Below are 27124 nucleotides of genomic sequence, written 5' to 3'. Positions count from 1 at the left end.
AGACGCTGTCATTTCTGCAACGTGATTTTGAGAATTTTTAAAGATTCCATCCCGAGCACTCACTTCTGTTTAGGTGTATGCTCCACTTCGATTTTTTTCAGCACTTTAATTTGCCGCCAGAAAGTCGGTCTATCTCTACTGTTATCTCATCTTTGAATGTTTTTTTCCATTGTTTTTGCTAGCCCCTGGTTGTAATGTAGCACAGACATCAGACAGTGGCTGTAAGGCATCTAAAAGCTGTTTGCTTTTTGCCATTAAATAAGGAAAAACTTACACAATAACAAAATAACATTATAATATTACAAATAACATAAGAAAGCATGAGTGCCAATTGCTGGTAATATGGGTGCAGCTCATGTGAGATTCAGACTTGAAGAAAAACGCAGAGAATTCTGTAGCGCCAAAGAGTTCTGGGAGGAACTTCTATAAAAAAGTAAACAAAGAATGAGGTTAAGTGCAAACTTATCTACATCATATCCATAAATGGAGCGACGCCTGCGAGCTAGTTCAGGCAGACAACTCGAGCTGCACTGCTATACATGTCACATGTCCCACTCTCATAACCATCATCCAATCCCACCCTCTGCCTCTCAATTTGGCGGTCTATTTAAACTGGGAAAAACTCCCATCTCTCCCGCTGCCTGTCAACGCCTCTGTTGCCTGCATGCTTATTGCTGAATTTTCTTTCATCCCCACCGCCACCCCAGCATACACCTGCAGGCTCCGGGGGGTGTTCAGTATGTTTTGCTCATCACTCCTCAATGTCTCCATTTAAACTTATCTGCAGGGAGTGATGAGGCCGGAGCCTGGGCGCCAAACATGAATATGTATTTGCTGCTACAATAAACTTTTTTTATTTAAAGTTATATTTTTGGGGCTTTTTGCCTTTATTCCATAGGACAGCTGAAGAGAGACAGGACATATGGGGAGTAGAGAGCAGGGGAAGACATGCAGGAAATGGTCAACCGGTCGGAAATCGAGCAGGCAACCCCTGCGACGAGGACTGTAGCCTCTGTATGTGGGCGCTTAGACCGCTAGGACACCAGCGCCCCATACAATGGACAATTTAAACATGAGTTGTCTGACTGATCTGTATTATATCTAACATGCATAGCTAGCAGGACTAGTCAAATAATCAGTGAATAGTTAGCAGTGACTGTTCATAGTATTTTCGTTTGTTGTTTGTTAATTCAAGTACTCATTATTATGATTAAGTCCTCTCTCCACATGCTAAACTACCCCAGGCTACATTTAATGGCTACACCTAAGCCCTATATATTGTCTATATATTGACAGCAGAAGAACCCGCTGGTAGACACCCATCAGCTGTTTATGGTTTGGAAAATATGCACTTTAAATATTCATCCTGCATTAGCTTCTAGCAATTCCTATTTACAAGATAACAGTGAACATAAAACATTCATCTAGAGTGTATTCATTTCATCCATTTTTGAAAAAGTGTTAGATGGAGGAAGTTCCTCTCAGTGAGGTTACATTTCTATGACAAGATTGTTAAACACACTCAGTTTGGAGGATAGTGGAAGCTGATGCAGGATTGCATTGTTGATTTATGGTATTAATAGTGTCATTTTGTTTAGAGGAGGAAAAGGGAGAGAATTCAGTCTCTCTTAGTTTGGTGACTTGGCTTCATTTGAGAGAGGAGGAAAAAACAGCATTTCATTACGGTCTCTTTGCAAGTCATGAATAGGGAATAGTTAGTGCAGTGCGATGCTAAGCAGCAGCTGTTTGGTTGCTTACAGTTAAACATACATTCTTGTTAAATTCTCATTTAGCCTGATTAAACATTCCTTAAGTTCAGGAGTAGCTGCACATTAACTGAGGGTCCTTAACTGAGCCCACAGAAACCCATCTGCAGAGGCAAACAGCACATCAAGCTAAAAGTCATCAGAGGGGTTCCTTCCTTCAGAGCGCTGCTGCTGCTTTATGAATGAGACCTCTGCACAAGCCAAATTAATGGTGCATGAAAATAATGAGACGTATTGTGAGGTTTACTACTGCGTCTAAAAGTTGGACACCACCCACACAGCAGGCAGGCAGGCAGGCAGGCAGGCAGGCAGGCAGGCAGGCAGGCAGGCAGGCCTACATACTGAAAGTTAACAGCAAGCAAATAAAATCACTCCCTGGATGAGGAGTCATTCTCACTATATCTCTCTGTAAGTTGTACGTGAAATTACATGAACTGGATGAGAGTTAAAAAAACATCTTTTTCTGCAGGCTGGTAAAAGTGATTTTCTGCCTGAACAATGTGTCTTCCACATATTGTGAACATGCTGTAAAACAAATGCTCTCCAGCTGTGATCTATAACATATTCACTGCAAGTGGGAGCGAATAGTTTGATGCTGATAAGGTGCCGTGTACCTTCACAGATGTCGTTGTTGATCCGGTGTCCCGGGGGACAGGTGATCAGTCTCTGACAGATATAACTCCCCGCAGTATTCATGCAGCGCTCATTCAGCTGGCAGGCACGAGCAGACAAACACTCATTTATATCTGGAGGTTTCAAAAAAAGGAATGAAAGACAAATGTGTCAGTGTGAATAAAGAGAATACATGATGAAAGGTGCACAGAAGAAGCTGCTGGATGAATATCTTAAGGGAAAAAAAGGCAATGAGATGCACTAAAATACCAGCGACTGAGCAGTGGTCTGTTTGAATTAGTCAGAGGCAGATTAAGGAGACAGGTTGGACCCTCCTCTGCGGGAGAGATAACAGACAAGGCCAGAGGGTGTAATATTAACTTGATGGGAAATTTGTCACCACAAGGAGTCTCTCTTTGTGACACTGCCACAGTTTGTTGCTGTCAAGCAAGAGCCAGACTAATGGTTATGGCTTAAAGCTAGGGTTGGTAGTCACGGAAAACTAGCATGAATTTTAATGTAGCATTTCGCCGCTGATTCGCGGCCATATGATCGTGACTGATTCAAAAACGGTCCTCAGCACATCGTTTGTGTTTTGCACTACATCAACTCATGTCTCACTCAGCGGTATGAAAACACCAAAACATTATGATAGTGAAAGTTAAAAACACAAACAAACATGAAATGTACGCGCATGAGGTGGGCAGAATGGCAGGACGGGATGGGATTGGTTTCATAATTTGGCTCCTGATGGCAGTGATTGGTTGGTGTTTTCCAAGGTTTACTCCGACTGTAGATAGCAGCTTTTTTCCGCTCTTTTTTAAGAACACATTACGTATTGATTGCCATTGGGACATAAAGATCATTTTAATCAGTATAACAAAAAGTATATCTAAATCTGACTACCAACCCCAGCTTTCACTTAAAGGAACATCCCAGAGGAGGCATCTTGGACACTGAGAGCAGCAGCAGGTCAGCCTTCGAGGAAATATATGGGATGTATTTGATAAATATACTGTGATGATGCATTGATGGTTGAGATGATTCCTCTGGTCGAAGCAAAGTTCAGACACAAGATGAAAAGAATGCTTTCCATTGTTATATTTCTGTCAGCATCACAGTGTGCAGCAGAGAGTGAGGGGGATTAGGGCGGTATCTCCTCTGAACATCTACAGGCACTGATTACAGAAAACTCAGTGCCAAGAATTTCTCCTCATCTGAAACAAAACTCCTCTGACTGAGAGTGAAAAACGAAATATGGGCTCAAATTTCAGGGTGCTTTTTGCTCATGTTTGGTTGTTATGTATGTTTCTTACCCTCACAGGAGCGTCCGTTCGCCATTAGGGAGAATCCTGGGGAACAAGAGCACTGGGGCCTTGCCCCTACTGAGGTGCAGTGTTGCTCACATGGGCTGTTCCCTGAAAAATAACACTTCACAGTGAGGTCAAATGAAACATGATTTATAACTGGTCCACTTAAGAGTATTTAAGGTGAAACAGGGGAGAGATTTATGGCTCTGGATGGGAGACAAACACATTATTTACTGTATTTGTCTTTCCTCATTTCCTGTTTCCAGGTTGATCCCTGACCTGGTTGTATTGTATTTCCTACGTTTTGGCCCACAGTGTGGTAGACCCCCACCCTGGTGTTATGGAAACCAAACAAGAGAAACCAAAATGTGACCCTGAAAAGCGTATGACATCAGGAACTCATGAGAACGAATGGCCATTGCTGAAAACAAACTAACATGTGAGAACATCTGGCTGCTTGTGTTTGACATTTGAAGGACAGTCTCATTTTGCACTAAGGGTAAAGTTTAGAATAAATGTGAATCTCTAACCTTCCATTCTCTGCAGATTGGACTACATTCATATGTATGTTCCAGTGTCTGATGAGGACACAAGGATGAATGAAAGTGCTTGTTGAAGGTCCCTCTACCATCATTATTAAGAGGTATGTTTCTAACCTTCACAGGGGTTGAGTAGGACAGTAGGCTGAGTAGGAGGCGGTAGCGTGGAAGTGGGCTCCTCTGCCGCTCTGCCGTCCTCGTTCAGCCTGTTATCCTCATCCGTCGTCTCTGCAGGAACATGAATAATCACATCACAGGGGTGATGAATTACTCTGTATTCACAAATTCCTCCTCTCCATGTACTGCGGCCTTACTTAGAGGCTCTAACCTTGTGCATGTTGCTCTATTTCATGTAACAGAATGAGGCCCGCAGCCACAGATGAAAGTTGTAAGGGTTGTGAAGGTGAGACAGGAAAAAACACGGCCTGCAGACAAACATTTGGTTTTATTAGTGAGCCCCATCCTTCATAGTAATTTGCAGGGAGCTGTGGCATTAGAATCCTGTCGGGGCAGGCTTGTGTAGGCGAAAGCAACTGTTGATTAAAGTCTGGTGCTCTGCAGAAATGTCACACAGCGCTACATGAACATATTTCTACACTGAACATCTGAGCAGACTTTCAGATCATGCAAAGAAAACATTTTTCCTGCAGCTCAAAAAGCTTTATGACAACAGCAGAGATGTGATTAGCTTAGCATTGCTGTCAGTCCAGGAAAGGGATGTTGGTGTGTGATTAGAACAACTATTATTAGGCAGTATCAGACCTTGCAGACAGGAAGGAACCCACACAGAGCAGGAAAATAATACACTGCGAATGTGTAGACAAATTATATCAAATGAGGTCTTCCTGACAGCAGTGCCGACTATAAATCTGCTATCAAAGAGCAAATGACACAGAGAGAGTCTCTTTTCCTGTGCTCGGGCATCACGTCTGCTTGCACTGTGAGAAAGAAAAACAACTTTGGTGGTCTTCACTCTACCTTGGGCACAAGTGGAAGCATCCTCCTGCAGCACGTACCCAGGGAAGCACTCACAGCGGAAGGAGCCTGGAGTGTTGATACATCTGTGGTGGCAGATGTTGCCCTCATATATCAGGCACTCGTCCATGTCCTCCACCTCCACCTCCACCGCATTCTCTCTGTCCCGCTCCTCGCCAATGGAGAAGGCTTCTTTAGGGTACGGACTGTCGGACACTGTAGCACATAGAAGAAGGGTTGTTGTTCTCACAGGCAACATAACTGGGCAAAGATTTGAATCTGCAGCAGAAAAATGTTCACTTCCCTTTGAGGGAAACACACAAGCAGGATTTCCTTTCTCATTCATTTTAGAGTAGTATTTATTTTTGCAGGACAAATACACAGAAACATGCCAAATTATTCCTATGATAAACAAGTCTGGATGGCTTTCCCAAAGATGGGCTGCTAAAAAAAAGCTTACAACATAAAAAGATGCACATAATATGTTGATTTTGAAGTTGTTTTTCTCATGTTTCATAAGCAGCAGGGGGATGCAGAAAAGGTTGTGTTTACCCATGTTGTGTATTTCAATGTTAGGACATGCAAATGGAAATTGAATGTACAGAGAGCATATATAATCCAAACCATCAGTCAACTTCTACCAATAACATCCTAGTTTACTGAAAAAGATTTAACGCAGCGCTCTGCGGAGTCAGACAGGCTCTAGATCTCTTACAATTGCAATACAGAGGTGATCTGTCCCATTATGCTTCGTTCTGGGAGGCCAATGAGGCGGACCATTTCTCAGCAGGATTAGAGGATCTTGCCACCATGCTTCCTCTAACAGCCAGTATAAAGAAAATTGATTGTCTTAAGTTTCAGTCTGGGCTTTTCCCCAGCAGTGCAAATTGTGTGCGCTGCATGCCCTAACTCAACAAAATCCTCTCCTTACACATTTTTTTGTGTGTGTATATTTGTTTGTGCACATATTTGTTGACTGTACCTTTTTTTGGCGGTGCAGTGGGGTCGACAGCAGGCCTCTCTCTGACAGGGTGCCAGCTGTCTCGACTCCCTGCTCTGCTCCCCTCCCCCTCGCAGCAGGTTAGGAAGACTTGTCTGCAGTGGAAGCCAAGGTACTGGTGGGCTTCACAGTGAAGGCCCTCTCTGCGGAGCTGCAGCCCCAGAGAGCAGCAGTCGCAGCACTCCTGCAAGGTCATACATTAGGTTGTAACATAGGGAGCCATGTTTAATGTTGATATTTAGAGTAGTTGCTGTACTTGGAAAATACAATCTTCACATATGTAAAGATGAGAATATTCATCTAATTCAATACAAAATATGTCACCAAAGGTTCTTGCTCAAGTTTGTTTTTAGTAATGCTTTAGAGAATTCAATCATGGTCTGAGCAGTTCTGCCAAACAGAGGTATTGTGATAACTGTCAGATGGATTGCAATATTTCTTACTGATCCCCAGCTCAACAGATGTTTGCTTGCTTTGTTTTTCCGGTGACATATGATTGATGGTAAAATGTTTTATTAATTGGATGATTTTCTGTAAATTGTGGTAGCGATAATCCTTTTGTCTGGAAGATGAATTCTAATGATCCTCACTGATGCTGTAAGCATTTAGATCTCTTACTTCAAATTAGCAGCACCTCAGTGTAGAAATGTTCTGGATTAGAATCAGTGCTATGAGTCACTGTTTAAAGTCCCTTTTGTGTTCAGATAGGAGATCGTTTTGCTACAAGCTACAGGTATCAAGCTAACATTAATGTTACATCTCACGGCGTCTACAGATGATCAACAGCGCTAACGTCTACATTTAATTCGGGTTGCCGCTTATATTTCCGTGTTTCTCCAATGATTTTAGATGAAATTAAACTAGCAGATAATCAGCCAGCTAGCTGCTTCATGCTCTGTTGGCTTAAATGAAATGTAACGTGAAGATGCTAGCTAGCGTGTCAACTAGCTGAAAAGTTTGAATATTAAACTTAAATCTACAGCGGTCTATTTGCCCTGACATGTTTTAGACTGGAAGTGGAGATTTAATAACATTGTGTGATTGTAAGTGATGCTAGGAGTAACAAGACTGGCTTATTTTTTCATAGGGTCAGTTGAGAATGAAAAGACAGGGGGACAGGACTTCTTTGTAAAGAGAAGCAAATCAGGCAATAAGGCAGAGAGACAGATACATTTCAAATTATATACACAAATCTCATCCCGTGTGCTTAATATGTACTTAAATATATTTCAACATTTAGAGACTCTGTTCAATCTATTGTCATAGTCTGTGGACTAAATAGCATTGGCCACCCCAAGGATAAAAGTCTAGCTCCGCCACTGCCAACGATATATTTTTGCTCACTACATATTAGCATGTTAGCATTATCTCAAACTGTAGGTCTACTGAGCCTAACTCTAGCACAGCTGTAAACTCTTAATCTTGTTGGATTTCACTTTGATGATTACAAGCATGTATTTGTAGCCACTCTGCCTTTACACACAGCTTCTTATTCTGTTTACCTCTACAGCTCACAGCAAGACCACCACTTAGAGTGCAGGGGGGATAGTGAAACATAAAACTGAAGTAATGACCACTGTGATGTGCAGAGGCTGTAGATGGCCTAATATTACTGAATCTACAGGGGTGCTGCAGAGAGGCGATATTTAACAGCTGAACTGCAGCATAGAGTCAATAATTGCCCCATGCTGCTCAGGGGCCTCAGGGCAAGTCAGTGAGTATCCTTCCACACAGAGGTCAGATGGGGGGCTTGCAGAAACTAGAAGACGTGACCCTAATTAGCTGCCGTATTAGCCTTGTGTCTACAGATACTACGGTTTGACTACATCCATTATCAGGCTCTGGTTCCACAATTCAGAGGGACTGCACAAATGACACCTGACTTTTGGAGTCTGCTTGGAGATGGAAATGTAAAGCTTGTGGACTGTGGGAGTTTTCAGTTGTAATTAGCTCTTAATCATTTTGTCTCGACAGAATAAGCGAATTAAATAACAGGGAATTGGCACAGCAGTAGTAACACTCAGAGGAGCTACCTCCAGCATAGTCACTGCAGAGAGACTCTTTTTGGCTACAGACTAGTACCATCTACACGTGTTTTCAATTCTCCTGTGACTAATTCATTTATCAATGGCTAATTTACCCCGTATCAGGCTTAATTTGAAGTTTGCAATGTCATTAAGTTTGACTTTGAACCCAGTGAACTGTGTTTGCCCTTTGCTGTCTGGTTACAAATACTTACCTCGTAGGAATTGATCCCACATTTATCGCTGGCATCGCCACATGTATTACCCTGTCTGGCTGCATTTATTCCGGCCAAACACCGACTTTCTCTCATGGAACCGAGGCAGCACTGTTGTTGGGAAGTCCTGGCAGAAAAAAAGCACACAGGGGAGAGAGGTCTGTACAAGGGTTGGAACTGCAACTGTGGCCCAACAGCAACAACAAGTGGGCTGGCTGTTAAACCAAATAAGAGGAGAAATTGAAATCAAAGTCATTCATGCCTTGCACCAGACTACATATCAGAGATGCTTTTAGTGTATGAACCAGAAAAGCCTCTCAGATCCTCCGGCTCCTCTCTTTTAGCTGTTCCTCAGAGGAGAACAAAAACATTTGGTGACGCTGCTTTCAGCCACTACGCTCCTAAACTATGGAACAGCCTGCCGGAGGATCTGAGAGGAGCTGACAGAGATACTGAGACTTTTAAACGTAAACTAAAAACTTATGTATTCAGTCTGACTTTTATGGAGGGGTTTAACAATTTTATTACTTACTTTTTACTGTTATATTGATTTATATGTTGCTTTATTATTTTACTAATTTGAACAGTTTATATTATTTTATTTGTATTTATTTATTTAATCATTCATTTATTTATTTTAATTTATCTACATAGTTTTATTGACATGTTTAGCCTTAATTTTGTTCTCAACTCTTATCCTTACCCTTTTTAAATGTATTTATTTTAACTATTTATATTCTTAATAATAATTTGATGCTTTAATTTATTTTAATTACACATAATCTATTGCTGTCTGTGTGCATTAGTCTCTATTTTAAAGTCTTTTCTTTTTAATATGTCTTGCCATTATTTTATTTCTGCTTCTTTCTTGTTTTCAATCGCTGTAAAGCACTTTTTTTTTTTTTTTAAGTTATATTTTTGGCCTTTTTGCCTTTATTATATAGTACAGCTGAAGAGTGACAGGAAATGTGGGGAGTAGAGAGTGGGGGAAGACATGCAGGAAATGGTCGACCGGCCGGGAATCGAGCCGGCGACCCCTGCGACGAGGACAGTAGCCTCTGTATGTGGGGTGCTTAGACTGCTAGGCCACCAGCGCCCCGCTGTAAAGCACTTTAGGTTGCATTTGATTTGTATGAAACGTGTTATGTAAATAAAGCTTGATTGATTGATTGTTTTTTTTTTGGACACATCTACAGGGTCAGTAAATGATAAGAATACACCTGCTTTTTCCACAAAAAAACACCTTAGAAAATACTATAATAAAAGGCTGTAACTTGCTTAGATTATATTAAATTAATTTGGAAGTCTAAAACACCTAAGTACAACTTTCTAACAAAACAAAACAAAACTTCCTGATGTTTTGTCCGAGTTCACAGTAAAAAATAACCTACATTTCCACACGTTTTTTTTAAAAAACTTCAGTATTTTCATCCATTATCAGACAAAACAAATGTAAAACTGGTACTTTAAATGCAGCACAGTGAAAGGTAAGGTTCTCTAAATAACATGATCTATGGCACTTGATACTAAGTGCTTCAATAGGTCAGAAAAACAAAATAAATACAAGGGAATCTGGCGCCCCCAAAATGGTCTAGGTCTTTAAGGGTTCATGATTTACTGTCTGCAGAGCCAAATGACATGAATGGGCGTTTAATAATGGCCTTACCAGCATATGGAGTGCCTATCTCTAGTGGGTGGCTCCATGTTGTTGCAGTGACCATTAGCCGAAGCCCATTTCTCTCCTGTCTCACAGCAGGACGTCATCAGCTCCTTGGAAGACACTGTGATGAAACACAAACACACAGTTGCAAAGTGTTTCAGAACTCAGGATTCACCACGGAAATCTAGCTGGAAGAAGACGTCTGACAGAATCACATGAACAAGATGCTTTAAAATCCAGTTACAGGATATTTACAGATATCCATCACTTGTGACAGAAAGCTGCTTTTGGTGACTTCATGCAAAAAGTAAAATCTGTGTTTTTCTTTTCAGTCTCTTTGACTCTACTCTCACTTTCATTGGCAGGGATAAGTGTGAAACCCAATCCTCTGTAAAATTACCTTCTGAGTTAAACGGTTACATCCTGGCAAATCAAAGCAGAGGCAGAGTGAACTGGTAACAAATTAACACTTCATTCTAAACTGGGTCAGGGTGAAGACAGGGCAAAAAACGTGTTATCCAGTTTACTGGGAAAATGTACATGTGTTACTTCAATAACAGGGCAGTGCATTCCTGCTTTGATTATTGGTCTCTGCACGACTGTAGGCGGAAAAACTCATTTAAAACTGTCTTCACCTTTTACAGAACACCATACAGGTCAGAATGTTAGTCATGTTGGATGAACACAAAGTATTACGCCTTTTTTTTTGGCATTGAGAGTTGTGACAGGGTTGAATTGTTTTACTTTTACTGAGCATCACTGGATTAGGTGCAATAAATCATGATAACATATTTTAGACTTTATCAGTGTTTTGTTAGAATAGATTAAAATAACAAATTATATACAGTATCTTGTCTCTGATTTTTAGATGGGTTGATAGTTCAGAGTTGCTGCAAGATAATGTTTTCTTCCATCTATGACACCGGAGATAACAGAAAAGCAGAGTTTACGGCAGGCTTTTTTTACATCGGCTAGTTTGACGGGTGATATTCCAGAATTCCGGCCATATAGAACAATTTTCGGACGTACGCTCTGAAAGCCACGTGTCGATGCCAACCTGCTGCATTGAGAAACGGGGGGGGGGGGGGGGGGGACTGTATTGTACTGCAACAGACCAGCACGCCTGGACTTTTTCAGTCAATCTTTATCTATATAGTGCCAATTCAGACAAAATGTTATATCAAGACGCTTTACAAAAAAGAGCAGGTCTAGTCCAGGGGTTCCTTGAAAATAGGAAATGTAATGAGTGCAGCTTTCCCGCAGGCAGCTGTGCCTCTCAATCTCAATATCTTCGAAATTCACCCTTCTCACAATGAGAGCCAATCATCATGTGTATGTGACTTCCAGTACTTCCGGAGCCAGCCTCAAGCAGATCCTTGATGAACTGCAGCTTTTAACACTTCCGCATTGGACTCATATTTTTAGACCGGAGGTTGCCGCTTGATATAGGCTAACTTTCTCCAGATCAGCTAAATGAAGCTACATTAAATCACTTTGAGGGACAGTGGGGGTCACAAGTCTTTGGCACCTATATTTTGGGGGTTGCGGGCTGAAAAGTTTGGGCACCCCTGGTCTAGACCATCCTTTTTGGTTATGTTATCTACAAAGACCCAACATCAAGATCAAATAAGATCCAATCTCATCCTATTGTAAGATTCAGTTTTATCCCATCTTAATCCACCATTAGCAGAGCACTTTGTAGCATTTAGCCAGTTACAGAGGCAAGAACAGGCTTATTTTTCACAGGTAGAAACCTCGAGCAGTATCAGACTCTTGAGCAGACATCTGCTGTGATGAGCTGGATAGAGACAGACAAATCAATCCCTTCCAATCAATCAAATCAGCTGTGCTTTATAATGCATAACTCTCAGTTATGGCAATACATGGGCTCAAGAGGATTCATTGGCTTTTTGATCCAGCGAAGTGGATTCTTTAGGAACTACAGGTTTCTGCACTTCAGCATTGGCTCCATTTATTAACGCCGGAGGTAGCTGCTTCTATCCTCAGTTTCGCTAATCATTTGCCAATTAGCTCTCACCACAGAGTACAACTGAGGTTGATGCCAATTTCATTAGTTTTACAGATTCTGTCAAAGTCAAATTTGGGGCAAAGTGAATTTTTGTAATAATCCACCCTGGGGGAATCTTGACTCTGTACAAAATTGTTAGACAATCAATTCAGTAGTTTTCAAGACACTGCCCTAGAACAAAAAATGTGAATCTGGTAGCGCTGATAGAAAATTCAGGGTATCACAGAAGTCATTTGGGGTCATCCTTCAGGAGCATGAACGTTTTTCAAAATTCATTGAGGATCCATCATATTTGCTACAAAATTTGTGACACTGCCATCCTTCAAGCCACAATGCCAGATCAGCTTAAAAGGACACAATAGTAACCCTCTTAAATAGATTGATCTGGAACTGATTGGTCTCACATAGCATGGTTTGTTCCACTGTGTTCCAAGCCATTAATGTGTGTGTAGGTCATACAGAGGAAAGCCAGAGCAGACACCTTATTGCATTTCTAAACAGATGAAGCTCAGCACAGACGTCTTAAAGTTTGCAAGGTCACTCCAGCGTCTTAACTTCCACATCCACTTTATTTTGGTCCAAATACCTCTCCTTGACTTCCCTATACATAAGAAGACCAAAGCAATTACACTGAGGATAGAGCTGGCTACTGCTGCAGCGTGCATGATTTAAGGGTTTGGAAATGAGAAAATCTAAACCTTGCAGGCACAGTGACTCTTTGATACATAACTACAGAATCTGTGCCAGCCATGCAGTTAAACAAGAAGTCCCTTTGAACCTGAGTGAATGTATATTAAAAGACAGCGACGTAATTATTCATTCCTTTCATTTTCTCCAGGTGGAATCAGTTCACTCTTTCTTAACATTACACTAATTCTCTCCATGTGCCTCTCAGTGTAAAAAAGGGTAGCTTAAATATAGGGTAAAAAAAGCTTAATTCAAGGTGAACATTTCTTAAAACTAGTGAAATGATCTGTCCATGCAGCAAGCTAATTTTACTTGATAAGAAATCTTAAAATTAGATTGTTAAATCTAGAAATATGCAGGCTCTGAGAAGTATTAAAAAAGGGTTGAAATACGTAGAATATGCTGATTTTTAGCTCAAACTACTTGAAAACAAACTTTCTACAGCTCAGTTATAAGTGAAATATACTGAATATAAGCAAAGAAAATCTAATTTATTTATTTAATATACTTAATTTGAGCAAATTAAGGCCTGGGGACAAGAAAATCAACACCAATTTAAGTAAAAAATGACTCACTATTAGAAAGCTAGGATTATGCTATTTCTTGATATAAGCTGGCTCATCTTAAAATAAACCCTAATCCATCTTAAAACTAAAACTAAAATCTTTAAATCAGTTTTTATTCTTAGAATATACTGGTCCTTAAATGGCTTGGAGGCTGATGCATCTGTCTGCAGATGTTTTCTTTAAATGTAACTCATGCTGTTTTTCTGGAGGTATTTGCTTTGTAGCTGTTGTATGCGTCTGCTATTTGTGTATTGTCTATTTGTAACTCTGTAACTGTGCTGCTGCCTATCTTGGCCAGGACTCTCTTGGAAAAGAGATTTTTCATCTCAATGAGCATTTCCTGGTTAAATAAAGGTTATGGGGCGTTGGTGGCCTAGCGGTCTAAGCGCCCCACATACAGAGGCTACAGTCCTCATCGCAGGGGTCGCAGGTTTGATTCCCGGTTGCGACCATTTCCTGCATGTCTTCCCCCACTCTCTACTCCCCACGTTTCCTGTCTCTCTTCAGCTGTTATCAAATAAAGGCAAAAAAAAGCCCAAAAACATAACTTAAAAAAATTAATAAATAAAGGTTATAATACCTCTTAAATGTTTCTACAGAAACAACAACACCAAGCTGGATTACAGGCAACATTTAATAAATGTCAGGATTAACAACATATAACATCAAGAACACTGTTAATAGTGGCTCAGGGTTGATGCATACTTAAAAATATAAAAAAAAAAAACCTTTAGAGCCAAACCAAAACAAATATATTATCATTTTGCACAGCTGAACTATGATCAGTCAATAACATACAAGCTGAATTGTGTCTTGAATAGATGCCTTATGTGTTATTCTGAAATCAAGCAACTTGAAGTTGTTACTCAATCTTAAAACAAGTTTTAGTTTGATGAGACTTTGGGTGAGACAACAAATGTAGCTTATTTTAACAGTCATTCACTCAATTTAAGATTCCCAGACTGATTGAGACAAAAAATAAATATTCATAATCAATTTAAGATTCAACCATACATACAAAGATTAAAAACAAGTAAATAACTCTAAAATCAAGGTCATTCATCTAACATGTCTCAATCCAAGAATTCAAATCTTGGCAAGTGACGAATTACTTGCAGTGCGAGAATGTGAGATGTATGCAGAGTTAATATATACAGTTCCACATCATGTTTACTGAGGATTGAGTGGGTGAAATGAAAAGAGGGAGATTGCTTCTTCTTTATTTTTTCTAAAGCAGCTAGGGATGTAACAATGATAAACTACTTCAGCTGGGCTGTATCATAGTCGAACCAGGTCTCCCCTTGACTCTTGACACACCCTCTAATTAAGCCAAGATCACAACTTGTTTCATTCAGAGCCGTGCAATAATTAGCTACACTGATTTATTGGGCTTGCAAAATGGAGATGTATAAAACTACACTTTAAAGGTGGAGCATCTCTCTGTTCCAGGCCTGGTCATTAGAAGAACTACCACCAGATGCTTTGCTCTTGTCCAAATCCAAAACTGGTGACATCACACCCTCTGCAAACATGGAGCAAGAAAAACAACCAAAAAGGGGGCAACTCTGAACATGTTTGGAGGTGTCATAAAGCGGTGAGCTGCCACTGATCAGGGCTCATGTGTCTTCACTTCTTTGGACCTGGCAGTGATTTACAATACAGGTGGGCTGCAGAGAACATTACTGATGATGTGGATAACAGCACATGCCAAGGGTCCATGACATACAAACATGAACATGTCGGATGATTGATGATGAAAGCTTAAAGCATGCTTGTGTGTGTTTGAATGAGTGCGTGCAGACATGTGTTAAGCTAAGGAGGGAGTGACGCTGTTCTTCTCACCTCCAGCTCGAGTTCTTGAAGAGATATCGTGTCTGTTGAAACTCATAATTACTCTCCAAGAACAGCTGGTTGTGACATAACAGGGAGGGCTCCCCTGCTGTCACCATGACTTCATCTTTCAAACGGCCAAATCAGGTTTCAATTATTGACAACTTAATCTCCCCGAGGCTGTGAACCAGAAGTCATGTGATGCATCTTTTTGTAGTTTTAATCTGGGTTAAAGTTAGTTGATGTGAGCTCACATGGCTTGCCTCAGTCTTTGATGGTTTCATATGGAAACTTCTAATTAAATAACACCTCCTTGTGGTTAATTTACCTGATGAAACACATAGACACATGCTGCAAGGACTTCTCACTGATGATGCTTAAGATTAGTGCAACTTCAAGCCTGTGTTTCCTGAAGATGGTACACATGTCCCTGACTCACCCAAGCATGCACACACCCATGATGATCTGAAAAGTTTCTGTAATCCAACATCAGCTTCAAAGAGCCTTTTTAGCATATCAAACTAGTTAAGTTTATTCCCCTGCACGCTTCTGACCAGATTTCCTCCCAAAGTCCTGTAATCTGAACCTGTTTCCTGTCGCCTTCTTATTATGTCTTATGTATTCTGAGGTGCGTTCACAAAGTAGAACACAGGAAATCTGCTCATTTCTTGCCAGAGGAAATTCATCTAAATCCTGATTCTGGAACTGATGGACAGAAATAACACAGAGGCAAAGAGTATTACCTCACCGGCTGGTTTCAGGGTTCCACAAATCCCATTAAAAGTTACTTATTTCTGCATTAGAAGTCATTAAATCCATGGTACATTAATGTGCAGCTTACATTTCATATTAAAGGGATAGATCGCTTTTTTTGAAGTGTGGTTGTATGACATACTAGTCGATATTAAGTGTATTTCCCACAGGATGTTGGCCAGCTCCAATCGGAGAACCGGCACAGAAGCAAGGTTATCAACTGCTACAGACATGGTCAACTCTTCAATGTAACTTAGCTCAATTTAAGAAAATCTGTCTGTTTTCAAAATCCCCAGCTACATACTACCTGTGAATGCAGTATGCAGTACGTACTGCATAGTGCATAGTGCATAGTGCATAGTGAATTTAGTATGTAGTATGACTGTTCTGTTGGATCTGGTCTGCAGGATGCTGATTGGTCCGATGCATACCGAGAAATTTTCCCGAATCGTACGACATCCGGGTAGTTCTGGCACACTGCAGATTTTGCTCTTTTTCACATACTACATACTGTATTTTGACCAAGTCAGTACAGTAGGCGGTTTCGAAAACAGCCTCTGACTCAAACTCCAAAGTACCTGAGAGCAAGTGTGTGCTCAATTTAGAAATTCTGCAGTGCTTTACTTTGCCATCAGAAAGCATGTTTATTTTTATCACTGATCAGCTCTTTGGATCTGCAGGCTTTGAAAGAGAAATAAATACATCCAAACTTCCATACTTAGATTTGGTGGAGGAACTGACTCTGTCTGCAGGGGAACAGAGCCTGGCTGTTGTTCCAGTTCTCTGTACTGTTTCTCAACAAAGCGGCTCAACTGACCAGCATCCACTGGGGCTAATACGCTTACTATTGACAAGTACCTCATACAACCCCACTTAAAAAAAAAAACTATCCCTTCATAGGTCCATTAAGGAAGCTTCCACCCCAGGAAAAAAAATCCAATACAATAAATACATACATACAATAACAAAGTTTGTGAGATTGCAAAGTAGAATTTCTAGGTTGTAATGTAACTATAACATCATCAGTGTTTTGTTTTTAACTCTGCAAAGCACTTTGAACTGCTCTGTGTATGAATGAGTGCTTTAAAAAGTTTATATGACCTGAGTTTATATGACCTGAAAGAGATCAATTCACTGTGATTTACTCTGTTCATATGCAAAGGAGATTATAGGAAACTGCTTGCTTTGTTTGTTTGTTGAAAACATCTGATTGCAGCTGCACTCTGCTTCTATGTTGATGACTGAATAGCAGATGGGTACAAGAAGCAGATCTGTTATTTAGTTTCAATTTATCACCATGCAGCGGGTTTCTTTTATGAGTGGTTTCCTGCATTTGGAACAGATGTTTACTTTAATTTGTAAGCACGAGTAACAAGTGGATGAGGCTAAGGCGGTTTCTCGGTAAGGACATGTTTGCAAGTGGGAAATACGCCAAATTCCTGGATATGACCTGGAAGGCACCCCAGATTAACCGGGGTGAGCTATCTCTGATCTTAGCACTAGTGGTGGTACAGTAGGAAATAATCTCCCACATGTCCAGCTCTGGAATTCACCCTCCCTCTCATCCTGAGGAAAATTATACATCTCAGCCCACTCCCATATGCAGCATGTTGTGACAGTGCTGTTGATTAAAAAACAAGAACTCCTCCAGTTCAGGGCAATATTGTACTCAGTGTTTGGTGAAGTAGGGAGGGAAGTAACTGAGAGGAGAACACGTGGAGGTGTGCTTCAGATGGAGTGATTACTGGGAGGATTGGGAAACCAGCGGCCTCACGGGAGACGGGTAATCACAGCGGCTCATGTGGGAGCCGTGAGCAGCGTCTGGCAATCAAGCCACAACAGTGCTCTCATTCATCACATGGGTATTATGCTGCTCACAGGTACAACCCCCAAAGAAATCCTATACCAGGTCCAGCCCGGCATCAAAAAAGCCCAAACAATCCCATCCCCCAATTTTGAGCACACACTACGTCTGGTTGGGAAGAGATAGAGGGCAAACAGGCAGGGGTTATTAACTGGAAAGAAAAAATCTCAGTCTGTGTTCCACTACAAATGGAAGCTTATCTATGTTAGGTGAAACATAGTCGAAGTCTTGTTGTGCATGCTTTCTCTTTTTTCTCTCTAATGCCATTGATAACAGGCATTAGTCAAGCTCCTTATCAGACGGGTTTTACCGTATGTGCTTGAACATGTCTCTGCTCTGGAAATCTTCCCTCAGTCCGGTGACCTCTACCACTGAACCCTCCCGGTGTCATTCCATCTTAAGAGGCCAGACCAGTTAGTTCTAGCTCCTTGCGCCAAGGACAAAAAAATTCCATTTTCAACTCAAAACTAAATAGCTTGGACTTCATCCTAATGCAGTCATGGGCTGTTTTGAAAACCTTTGAGAACGTTAGTCAAAGAAAATATCTGACTATATTTGAAAGATTTCATTCTGGCATTCACGTAATGTTTCACATTTTACCCAGACTTGACCTCACTGTGCAGTTTCCCTGAATAACACACAGCAAACAGCAACAAAATGTCCATGACCAAGCAACATTTTCCAACTTTATGCCAGTCAGTGAACAGACAGGTACCTCTGGAGCTCACTCTCACAGAAGCACCTAGGGTTGCAAAGGGGTGGAAAATGTACGATACATTTCCATGGGAAGTTAAGCTGGGGGATTTTGGAAATATTCCAAATTGGAAACTTTCCATGGGAATTTATGGGAATGAACTGGCAATGAACTGGGAATTGAGGGTAATTTAATGGAAAGGTATCATATCCAAGCATAAATATTTGTTTTGTTATAAGCAGACATCCATCCAAAATAATACAATTAAAACAGATTTATTTGTAAGTAGAACTTTATCAAGTGTTAAATATTTCATTGAACAATCAATTCTTTCATTGAAGAATAAAATCATGAATGTTGAGTTAAATATTACTCATCCCCCCGACCCAACCCATTTAAAAATTAACAAAAATGCAATCCCAACAAAGTCCCATTCAAAATGTTACATGAAAAGAGCTGCTCTCCCTCCAAAAAAGTCCCATTCAACATGCAAATAAAAAAACATCTTCCCTCAAGCTTCTCAAGCCTAGCCTCTGCAGGATTCTAGAAATCATCTGTGCATGTGATGGAGGAATAGCATAGATATTTAACTGTACCTGCATGAAATCTGGTTGTTTTAGTCAAGATTATGCTAAATATATTTTCCCCAACTATATTTATATTCCCTATTAAGAGCCAACTTTCAATTTAGTAAATTCCTGGTTTATTCCCGTTTATTCCCATGTAAAGTTTCCAACTTTGAAAATTCCCAGAATTTTGCAACCCTAGAAGCACCTCACACACACATTCAGCTTATACTATACATACCGATGGGGGCCAGGTGCTGAAAAGAAAGAAAAGTCCTGACAGGTCTGGACAGAAATCATAGTCCTGTAAAGTAGGTTAACCGCACACCTCCATACTGGATTTTACTGGACAAAACCCCTCAAACAAAATCTCAGAGTCCTCAAAGACTTTTCATTTTTTAGTATGAAGTCACTGACGTGGTTATAAGGATAATATTTCAAGGCTAATACATTTCACTCATTCATATTTTAGATTAATAGGGGATATGGGATAGAGAGAGACTACCCTGAGCGATAAAGCCATAATGTATGGGGAGGTTATGATCTAATTTGGTTTTCTTCGGCTGTAAGTGTATTAATCATTAACAGTTATGGGACTGCATAAAATCATTTTATCCCTTTAAGCTACAGCAACAGAGATTTTGATTATTTATGGCATTGTATTAAATTAAGAATATATTAATTTCTAATTTAATGTAGCCTCACTTCACATTTTGGAATAAGACATGGTGTTTTTCTAATATTCTCCAGTGCACTGTTTCTCATTTTCTACACATGCCTGTAATCACTTCATCATCCTGCTCTCTCCTCTGCAGTCGGCTGGCCTGTTTGCCCTGAAGGGGACATGACCTGTTTGAGAACATACTGCTAATCACATGAAGAATACAGGCAGGAGGGAACTCTCACAGGAGGATAAAGGAGATGAATCGCAATTTTCAGCTGCTCTTATACGGTTTATCAGATATATTGGAGGAATAATAATGTAAATGATGTGCCCGGCTTTGTATTACACTATTTACAAACCTCTAGAGAAATAAATATTGGATTCCTTCAACCTGAATGCATGAAAATGAGTACATACTACGTATTGTTGTCTTGTGACTCAGGTGGATAAATGCCATCTAGGGAACACAGACTTTCCATGAACGATTGTTTTTCCTGGACCACTGCCAGATTGAATAGAGCGATTATGAATTCCACCTCACAAGGCAGGATATGAGAAAAGGAAACGATCTTCGAAGAGAGAAATGGCCTAACATTGTAATAAACCATACTGACATGGTGGCCTTTCTTTCCTCTGATGTTATGATTAGGGTGGGAAGCTCAAGTGCCGTTTAAATGTCAAGGTAACACATTAGCTACTATCGGAAACATCTGAGGTTAGCATTCAACCACTTCCTAGCTAACAAATTAACATCCTGCCATTAACATCATATCAAACCATTGTACAGTAACGTTGAAATTCAGCCACTTGCTAGCTAACACTATTGTTAGCTAATGACGTTAACTAGTAGGAATATATGCCTTTCCGATATTATTGACTAAAATAATCAAACAGTAGCTTAATTTTGACATTGACCCATTTCCTAGCAAACGCAAATGTTAGCTATAAGTAGCTAAATGTACTTAGCTGTTAATAATGGGTTTCAAATATGTTGCTGTTACTGTAAATATGGCCTAATAACCATTGTCTAATCTGTAGCTCATCAATCAAGAACAAGCGGCAACCTCCGGTCTCAAAATATGAGTCCAATGCGGAAGTGCTAAAAACTGCAGTTCATCGAGGATCCGCTTGAGGCTGGCTCCGGAAGTACCGGAAACCACATACACACCAATTCCAAAAAGACAATCTTTACAGCAGAAATAAACATGTTTACAGCCTGGTACAAAAGACGAGTGTAGTCTGGATAGCTCATGTCTCGATCAGCACACACTGTGAGGGGGGTGAAATTTTTCTAATACGCTCAACAGCAGCAATATGGCTCCCGCCGCCGACTGAACTCAAAATAGCGCTTCAGAAACAGATGGGTGACGTCAGGGATACTACGTCTATTATTTATACAGCCTAATATCAAGATGCATTGAAGTTACTATAATCTGTTAGGTTGTTTATAATTTACATCCTGGAGCGAAGCAGTATGACATTTTAACAGCATCTGACCTACGCTGATCAAATGGCCGCTCCGTGATTAGGGCCCATTCTTAGGCTGTAAATAACCACACCTCTATGTTTGTTTTTTGACACTGAATAATTCAAAAAAACTTACCAATTCCGCTGAATCCAGTCACTTACTTCCATTAAAGATATTATGATAGATGTTAATTCACTAATAAAACATAAGAACTACTTAAAACTTCTGAAATATGCTGACTTACAGGTGCCAGTTTGGCTAAGCGGTTAGATCGCACGGAAGATATAGTCCTCTGTACATGGGGTGTGCTGTGAAGCAGGTGGCACAGGCTCAATTCCAACCCACAGCAGTTTGACACGTAATTCTTTGCTCTTGCTTTCTAGTTTCAAACTCTATCCACTGTCCTATCTTTCAAATTAAGACAAAACAAGCCTGAAAACCAAAAGGCACCAGAGGATCAGGTTCGATTCCAGCCTCATCCACTCACTGCATGTCCTCCCCCATTCTCTATTCCCCACATTTCCTGTATCTCTTCAGCTGTCCTATAAAATAAAGGCAAAAATGCACCAAAATATAACTTTTAAAAAAGAAAGATGTGACTTACATTCAGCGTCTTCCTCTGCGTCCTGAGAGTGGTAGTTGTGCAGGGTTTGGGGTTGTCTTTGAGGCTGCTCTCTGTCCTCTTTCATCCTGACCGGAGCTCTGTCAGTGGGGCTGAACTGTATCATTGGGTTCGATCCCTGCTCCCCTCCACTGGGTGGCTGTCTGCCCTCTGAAAGCACTTTCTCTTGCTCTTTATGGCCAGCAGAACGGGACCCACCATGACTCCCAGAGCGACTGCCTTGATTATGTTTGTGATGGCCTGAGTGTCTGGCTCCTTTGTTAGCACGGGTTGAGTGTGCTGTGTCTCTTAAAGTGTTCCTCTCACTGTTATGTCGTATGGTCCTCTCAGCAACTTCCTTTTGGTTCTCCATGGTCACCTCAGCTGTTGTGGTTAATGTTGTTGATGTTTCACTCTGAGCCCCCGTAGTGGTTGGATCTGTGTAATGTGTGTCCTCAGCTTCACTGCTCCTCTCTTGATGAGGGCTTTTCTGTGTTTCCCTCAGCTCCTGTCTCCTGTAATCATGGGAGCTGGAGGAAGTGGAGCTTGACTCTGGGTAAGCTGGTGGTGCTGTAGTAGATTCCAGTGGTTGGGCCAAATCCTGGACAGTGGAAGACGTTGGCCGTGCCAGAGTGTAGTCATAATCCCCTCTGCCAGAACTGGGTGGGTCCTGCTTGTACAGTGGTAGAGTGTTTCCTAGTGCCAGTTTAGAAAATGGTCTGACAGGAGTCGTTTGTTGCCTGTCATGACGGCTGTTAATGTCTCTCAAAGGGCTGTTGTTCTCAGTGGTCGTAACCCGCACAGGTTTAGAACTGCGGCGGTCACAGCCGGGGACAGGTGAGCACATTAACCTTCCACCTTCATGTGGGCAGTGGCAAACCTGGCATTTATTCAAGTGAAACGAGTTTCCCGCCTCATACTTCTTGTTGCCATGAGCACAGCCGATTCGTCTACATTGAGGACATCCATCAGCAGGTTGTGCAATATCAATGCAGTTGGGGGAAATTTCAGGGCAGGGGATAAAGCGGCAGCTAATATTCCCCCCTCCCTGGGGACAGGAGCATTCAGTGCTTCCAAAATCCACAAAGTAAGACTCCCCTTCTGGGACTTTCCCTCTCTTGAAGCCTGCTTGGATGCAGTCATAGTACTGGTAACCCTCACAGGTGCAGCCCTTTTGTGTACAGGTGGGACAGCAGGCGCCTTTTTCTAAAGCAGACTCAATGCAGGTGTGCTGAGGAGGACAGTCCACACCTGTGCAGTCTCTCTGGCTCATACAGGTGTCCATGCACAAAAATATGCAACATAAAACTAATAATGCCTTCTGAGAGTCCATTTTGCTTTAAAAAAGTGTTTAAAAATTAAAGTCTCAAATCAGCTCTTCAAAATAAAAGTCTCTTCAGGCTAGACTGTATTCCAGGTGATAAAAATAGAGTTGTCTTTTAGCCTGCGGAAATAAAAAGGTTTAATTTTAAGTCACAATAGCTGTCCAGCATTCAAATCCATAGATAAGATAAAATAAGATATCTTTATTGTCTTTAACCGTGAAATTTGTACGGAGCAGTCCTCCAGATGTCTAAAAAAGAAAATTAAAAATAGAATTAAACTTATAACTCTAAAAATATACACAAATAAACTGTATAAAATGTACAATAGGATAAATTATAAAGCTTTATAGAAATAGAAAAAATTATATAAATAATAGTTTAAACAGTATAAACATCAACAGTAAAGTATGTCGTGTAGGTGTTACTTTTGGTTTGTTTGCACAGTTAAAATAAAATATTTCCATTTTAAAACCTGTCTGCTTAATATGACTACCTGCCAAGTGTATAATGTTTCCATCCCTACTCTTTTTGCACTGCGGGATTGGAAAGCTGGGGTCTATATTTGATTGCACATGGAAATTTTGCCAAAGGGAGGGTTGACTTTGGAAAAAAGTACAATGATAAGTAACAGAAATACTCAGTTATGGAAAAATAAACACTGAAATCACAAAACCTCCCTTTTGTGGCAATGTTGCAGTTTGCATTGCCTTAGTTCTTATCTGAGTTAAAAAATTATGCTGTTGGTGATGGAGATTTAGTGCAAATACTGTACAGTCGCGTCAGCCTATAATTAATTTCTGCCTGTGATAACTGTGGGAGCATGAACTGTATCAGCAAACCACCCTTTTGCAGGGATGACATGACTTAAAGTGCAAACCACCAGAATCTTATGAAGCAAAAATATGACCTATTGTCCTGAATGAGAATTGTAGAAAATAAGTTGATATTCTTCAGAGACAGCATGGCACCATGAAATCAGAATATGACTGACTCGATCCTGTGAGTAAGTGATGTGACTCCAAATCAGAGAACATATTGAAAACCAGGTGTTTTCTATTTCACTGTTCCTGTTATTCCTCCCTTCTTGCATTTGTGCCAAGCCCAAGAGACTTAAGTGACATTTCATGCTTTTGAAAAAAAAAAGGGCTCAGAATGGGAGACAGATTTGAAAAAATATTCTTTGTTTATAATTAACTTGTTTTTCTGCTGTAATGTTTTTTGTTGTGCCCTTTCACAACCTATTTCCTTATCACATTTTTCCAAAACTACATGTCCTTGGAGTGAATTCCCACCAAATAAAAGGGGCAGCAAGGGATAGCAAACATTGACAGATAACTTTGCCCTCAGTAGAAACAGACTAGGCATAATTTATAACACTGGATTGTGTGCGAAAATAATGAGACGTGGGAACCTGCTCATTGCAAGTGTATCTGCTTGTGCACTCATGTTTGGAAATCTTAGTCTGGCTTGTATGCTGACTGAGCTACACACAAGGTGCATTTCGAGCAAGAGTTCCAGGGTCTTTTAGCCCCCAGAACCACTTTACCCTGAACTAAAAGGTTCCTGTTCCCCCACTGTTGTCTGCGTTTCGACCGCAGGCTGATGTCCCAGGTAGATTGTGCAAATCAGGCCAATGACATATGGAGACAAAAAAAAGTAAATGCACTACATCACCAGACCAGTAGAGGGCAGTAAAACAAAGATGAATGCCCTTCATCACAGATGACACCATTGAAGCAAACGGACAGGCAGTTATCATTATGAGCAACACAATAGTTAGCCTGTTAGCATCGAAGAGACTCAGCTGGCGTTGCTTTATATCTAATCACAGATGGATTCAATGAATCAACACGTGAGAGGAGGTAAGCGCGATTAGCAAAGACGTTTCAACACGGTTTTAAAATCACTTTTAATTCAAAAAGCCGTGGCAGAGATTGGCCGGTGTTTTGGTTTAAACAGCGACCCTGTTAATTGCCGACTTTCAGCCGGATGCATTATTGTGGACGGCGGGCAGAATAAAAACACTGCGGTTAATCTACCAATCAGACACGTTCTGCATTGCAGGCCCAGCACCCGAAAGTCCCGGGACCTTTGAAAAGTACTACCCCCCAAGCAGGGGCTTTTTTTGGAGGGGGATTAACTACCCCTGAACTAAATTTAGACCCTGATTCCTCTGGTCGAAACACACGTAGTTCAGGGGTTAAGTCCCTAGTTCCAGGATAAAGTTCCTGCGGTTGAAAAACGCCTATACAGACAACTACCTAGAGGTAATAAGATATTTATGTTGAAGCCTTCAAAATGATCTTTGGGTCATCAAAATCAACATTACATCAGTGTTTCTGTCTTCTCCCAGAACAACACACATTTCTCTACAGCTCCATCCTCAGAATCAATATTGTCTTTGTGTGCTGCTGGTAACAAATCTTTTTACCAGATCTTGCAGACTATAACTGGCATATGGCCCCACGACTGTGTGTAACTAAGCATTCAGAACAACAACAAAAACAACTCTGTTTGTCTACAAACACAGAAAACAGGCCACCTGCAAAGAAAATTTGATGGACTGAAGATGAAGCTCAGCTTCTTGTCCCTTTCAAGACCCTGCTTGGGCTTCTGTGTGTGAATCTGCTGAGTTGTTTGTTCAGCTATCAGTTCAGGGAATGTCCTACTGAGAATTTCAAACAGAATTTTCCCAGTAGTCAAAAAAATGACCTTTATCCTTTTGCTAACTTTGACCTGCAAACAGGATTCATGAGGTGTTCAATGACAGCTTATGAATTAAAGACATAAGGGGGTAATGTTAAAGTGAACACTTTGCTGTAAGACAAGGACTTATCTGTGGTGGTAAAACCACTACATTATGTCTGTTTGCTGGTTGAACAAGCTAAGACAACTTCGTGTTACAAACAGCCTCTTAAATCACACAGACTCAAAACCTGACATTACTGATCTGAGTTAACACTTGTTTCCCTCTGCTCATACTTGTTGCTCATTGGAACCCGTCAAATGGGAAGCTGAATGTTCGGTTAATCACCTCATGCACTGATACATCGACTATTTTTACGCACAAAAGTCTCACCGCTTACCTTGCGTCTCTGACCTCGCGGTGCTGCTGGTCTGCTCCTGGAGGAGGCTGCTGCGTGAAGTCTGTGCCCTCACTCCGGCTCTGGAGGCTGGAGCTCAGCGCTCCCGTTGTTTTGGGAGGGCGGGACAAAACTTCCATAGAATTATTTCCAACTCTTTCGAAAGGAGTTATGTTCCCTTTTCTGTTGTTTTACGCTGTCGTGATCCAAAATACGAGAAATGACTGAACATGAGGCGATTTCAGTGGAAATGTATGCTGTCATTGCCGAAAAATGATGTAGCCCAGTGACTGGGATAAGTTTATTAGGACAGTTATCCTAATTGTGTATTGTATTACAATGACACTGAAGAATCTGCATTTTCACTGTTTGTACTTTGAATGCGTTTGTGCGTAACTTCTTTTTTTTTATTTTTTTTTTTTATTTGTAACTTATTAAAAGTATCAACAAGACAAAACAAATACAATCAAACAGGGGCTGATATAATATTAAAATAAAATGAATAAAATAAACAGATACCTAAATTAATAGAAAACACGTGAAGAAAATTTTAGTTGAAAAATAATTTTAAATGACAAAATAAATGAAGAAAAGTAATAAAATAAATAAATAGAAATACATATACACTACCGGTCAAAAGTTTGGACACACCTTCTCATGCAATGGTTTTTATTTATTTTTTTTATTATTTTTTACATTGTAGATCAATACTGCAGACATCAAAACTATGAAATAATATGGTTTGCCATAATATGGATTACAACAGTAGTCAAAAAGGGCTATCCATTGTGTACTAACCCTACCTCTGAACAACACAACTGATGGTCTCAAACATATAAGGAAGGCAAGTCATTGTACAAAGTAACTCTTGACAAGGCTCATGTTAATTAGAA

General features: G+C 40.6%; 1 protein-coding gene across 1 annotated transcript in view; it reads right to left on the bottom strand.

Annotated features, from left to right (window-relative positions):
- LOC117822104 (fibulin-2-like) overlaps positions 1-26350 on the bottom strand; it is a 36505-nt gene extending 10155 nt beyond the window's left edge. The window contains exons 1-9 of the mRNA XM_034696744.1: positions 26235-26350; positions 21827-23267; positions 10108-10222; positions 8442-8568; positions 6185-6386; positions 5206-5418; positions 4345-4455; positions 3695-3796; positions 2381-2512 (exon numbers count right to left, since the gene is read on the bottom strand). Coding sequence (XP_034552635.1) covers positions 2381-2512; positions 3695-3796; positions 4345-4455; positions 5206-5418; positions 6185-6386; positions 8442-8568; positions 10108-10222; positions 21827-23156 — 2332 coding nt within the window. The 5' untranslated portion in view covers positions 23157-23267; positions 26235-26350. The remainder of the gene's footprint in view (positions 1-2380; positions 2513-3694; positions 3797-4344; positions 4456-5205; positions 5419-6184; positions 6387-8441; positions 8569-10107; positions 10223-21826; positions 23268-26234) is intronic.
- Between the last annotated feature and the right edge of the window lie 774 nt (positions 26351-27124).

Source organism: Notolabrus celidotus, chromosome 11 (genome assembly GCF_009762535.1).
Source record: "Notolabrus celidotus isolate fNotCel1 chromosome 11, fNotCel1.pri, whole genome shotgun sequence".
NCBI classification, from domain to species: Eukaryota; Metazoa; Chordata; class Actinopteri; order Labriformes; family Labridae; genus Notolabrus; species Notolabrus celidotus.
The sequence above is the reverse complement of the archived record's forward strand: the minus strand, read 5'-3'. Positions and strand labels throughout refer to the sequence as shown.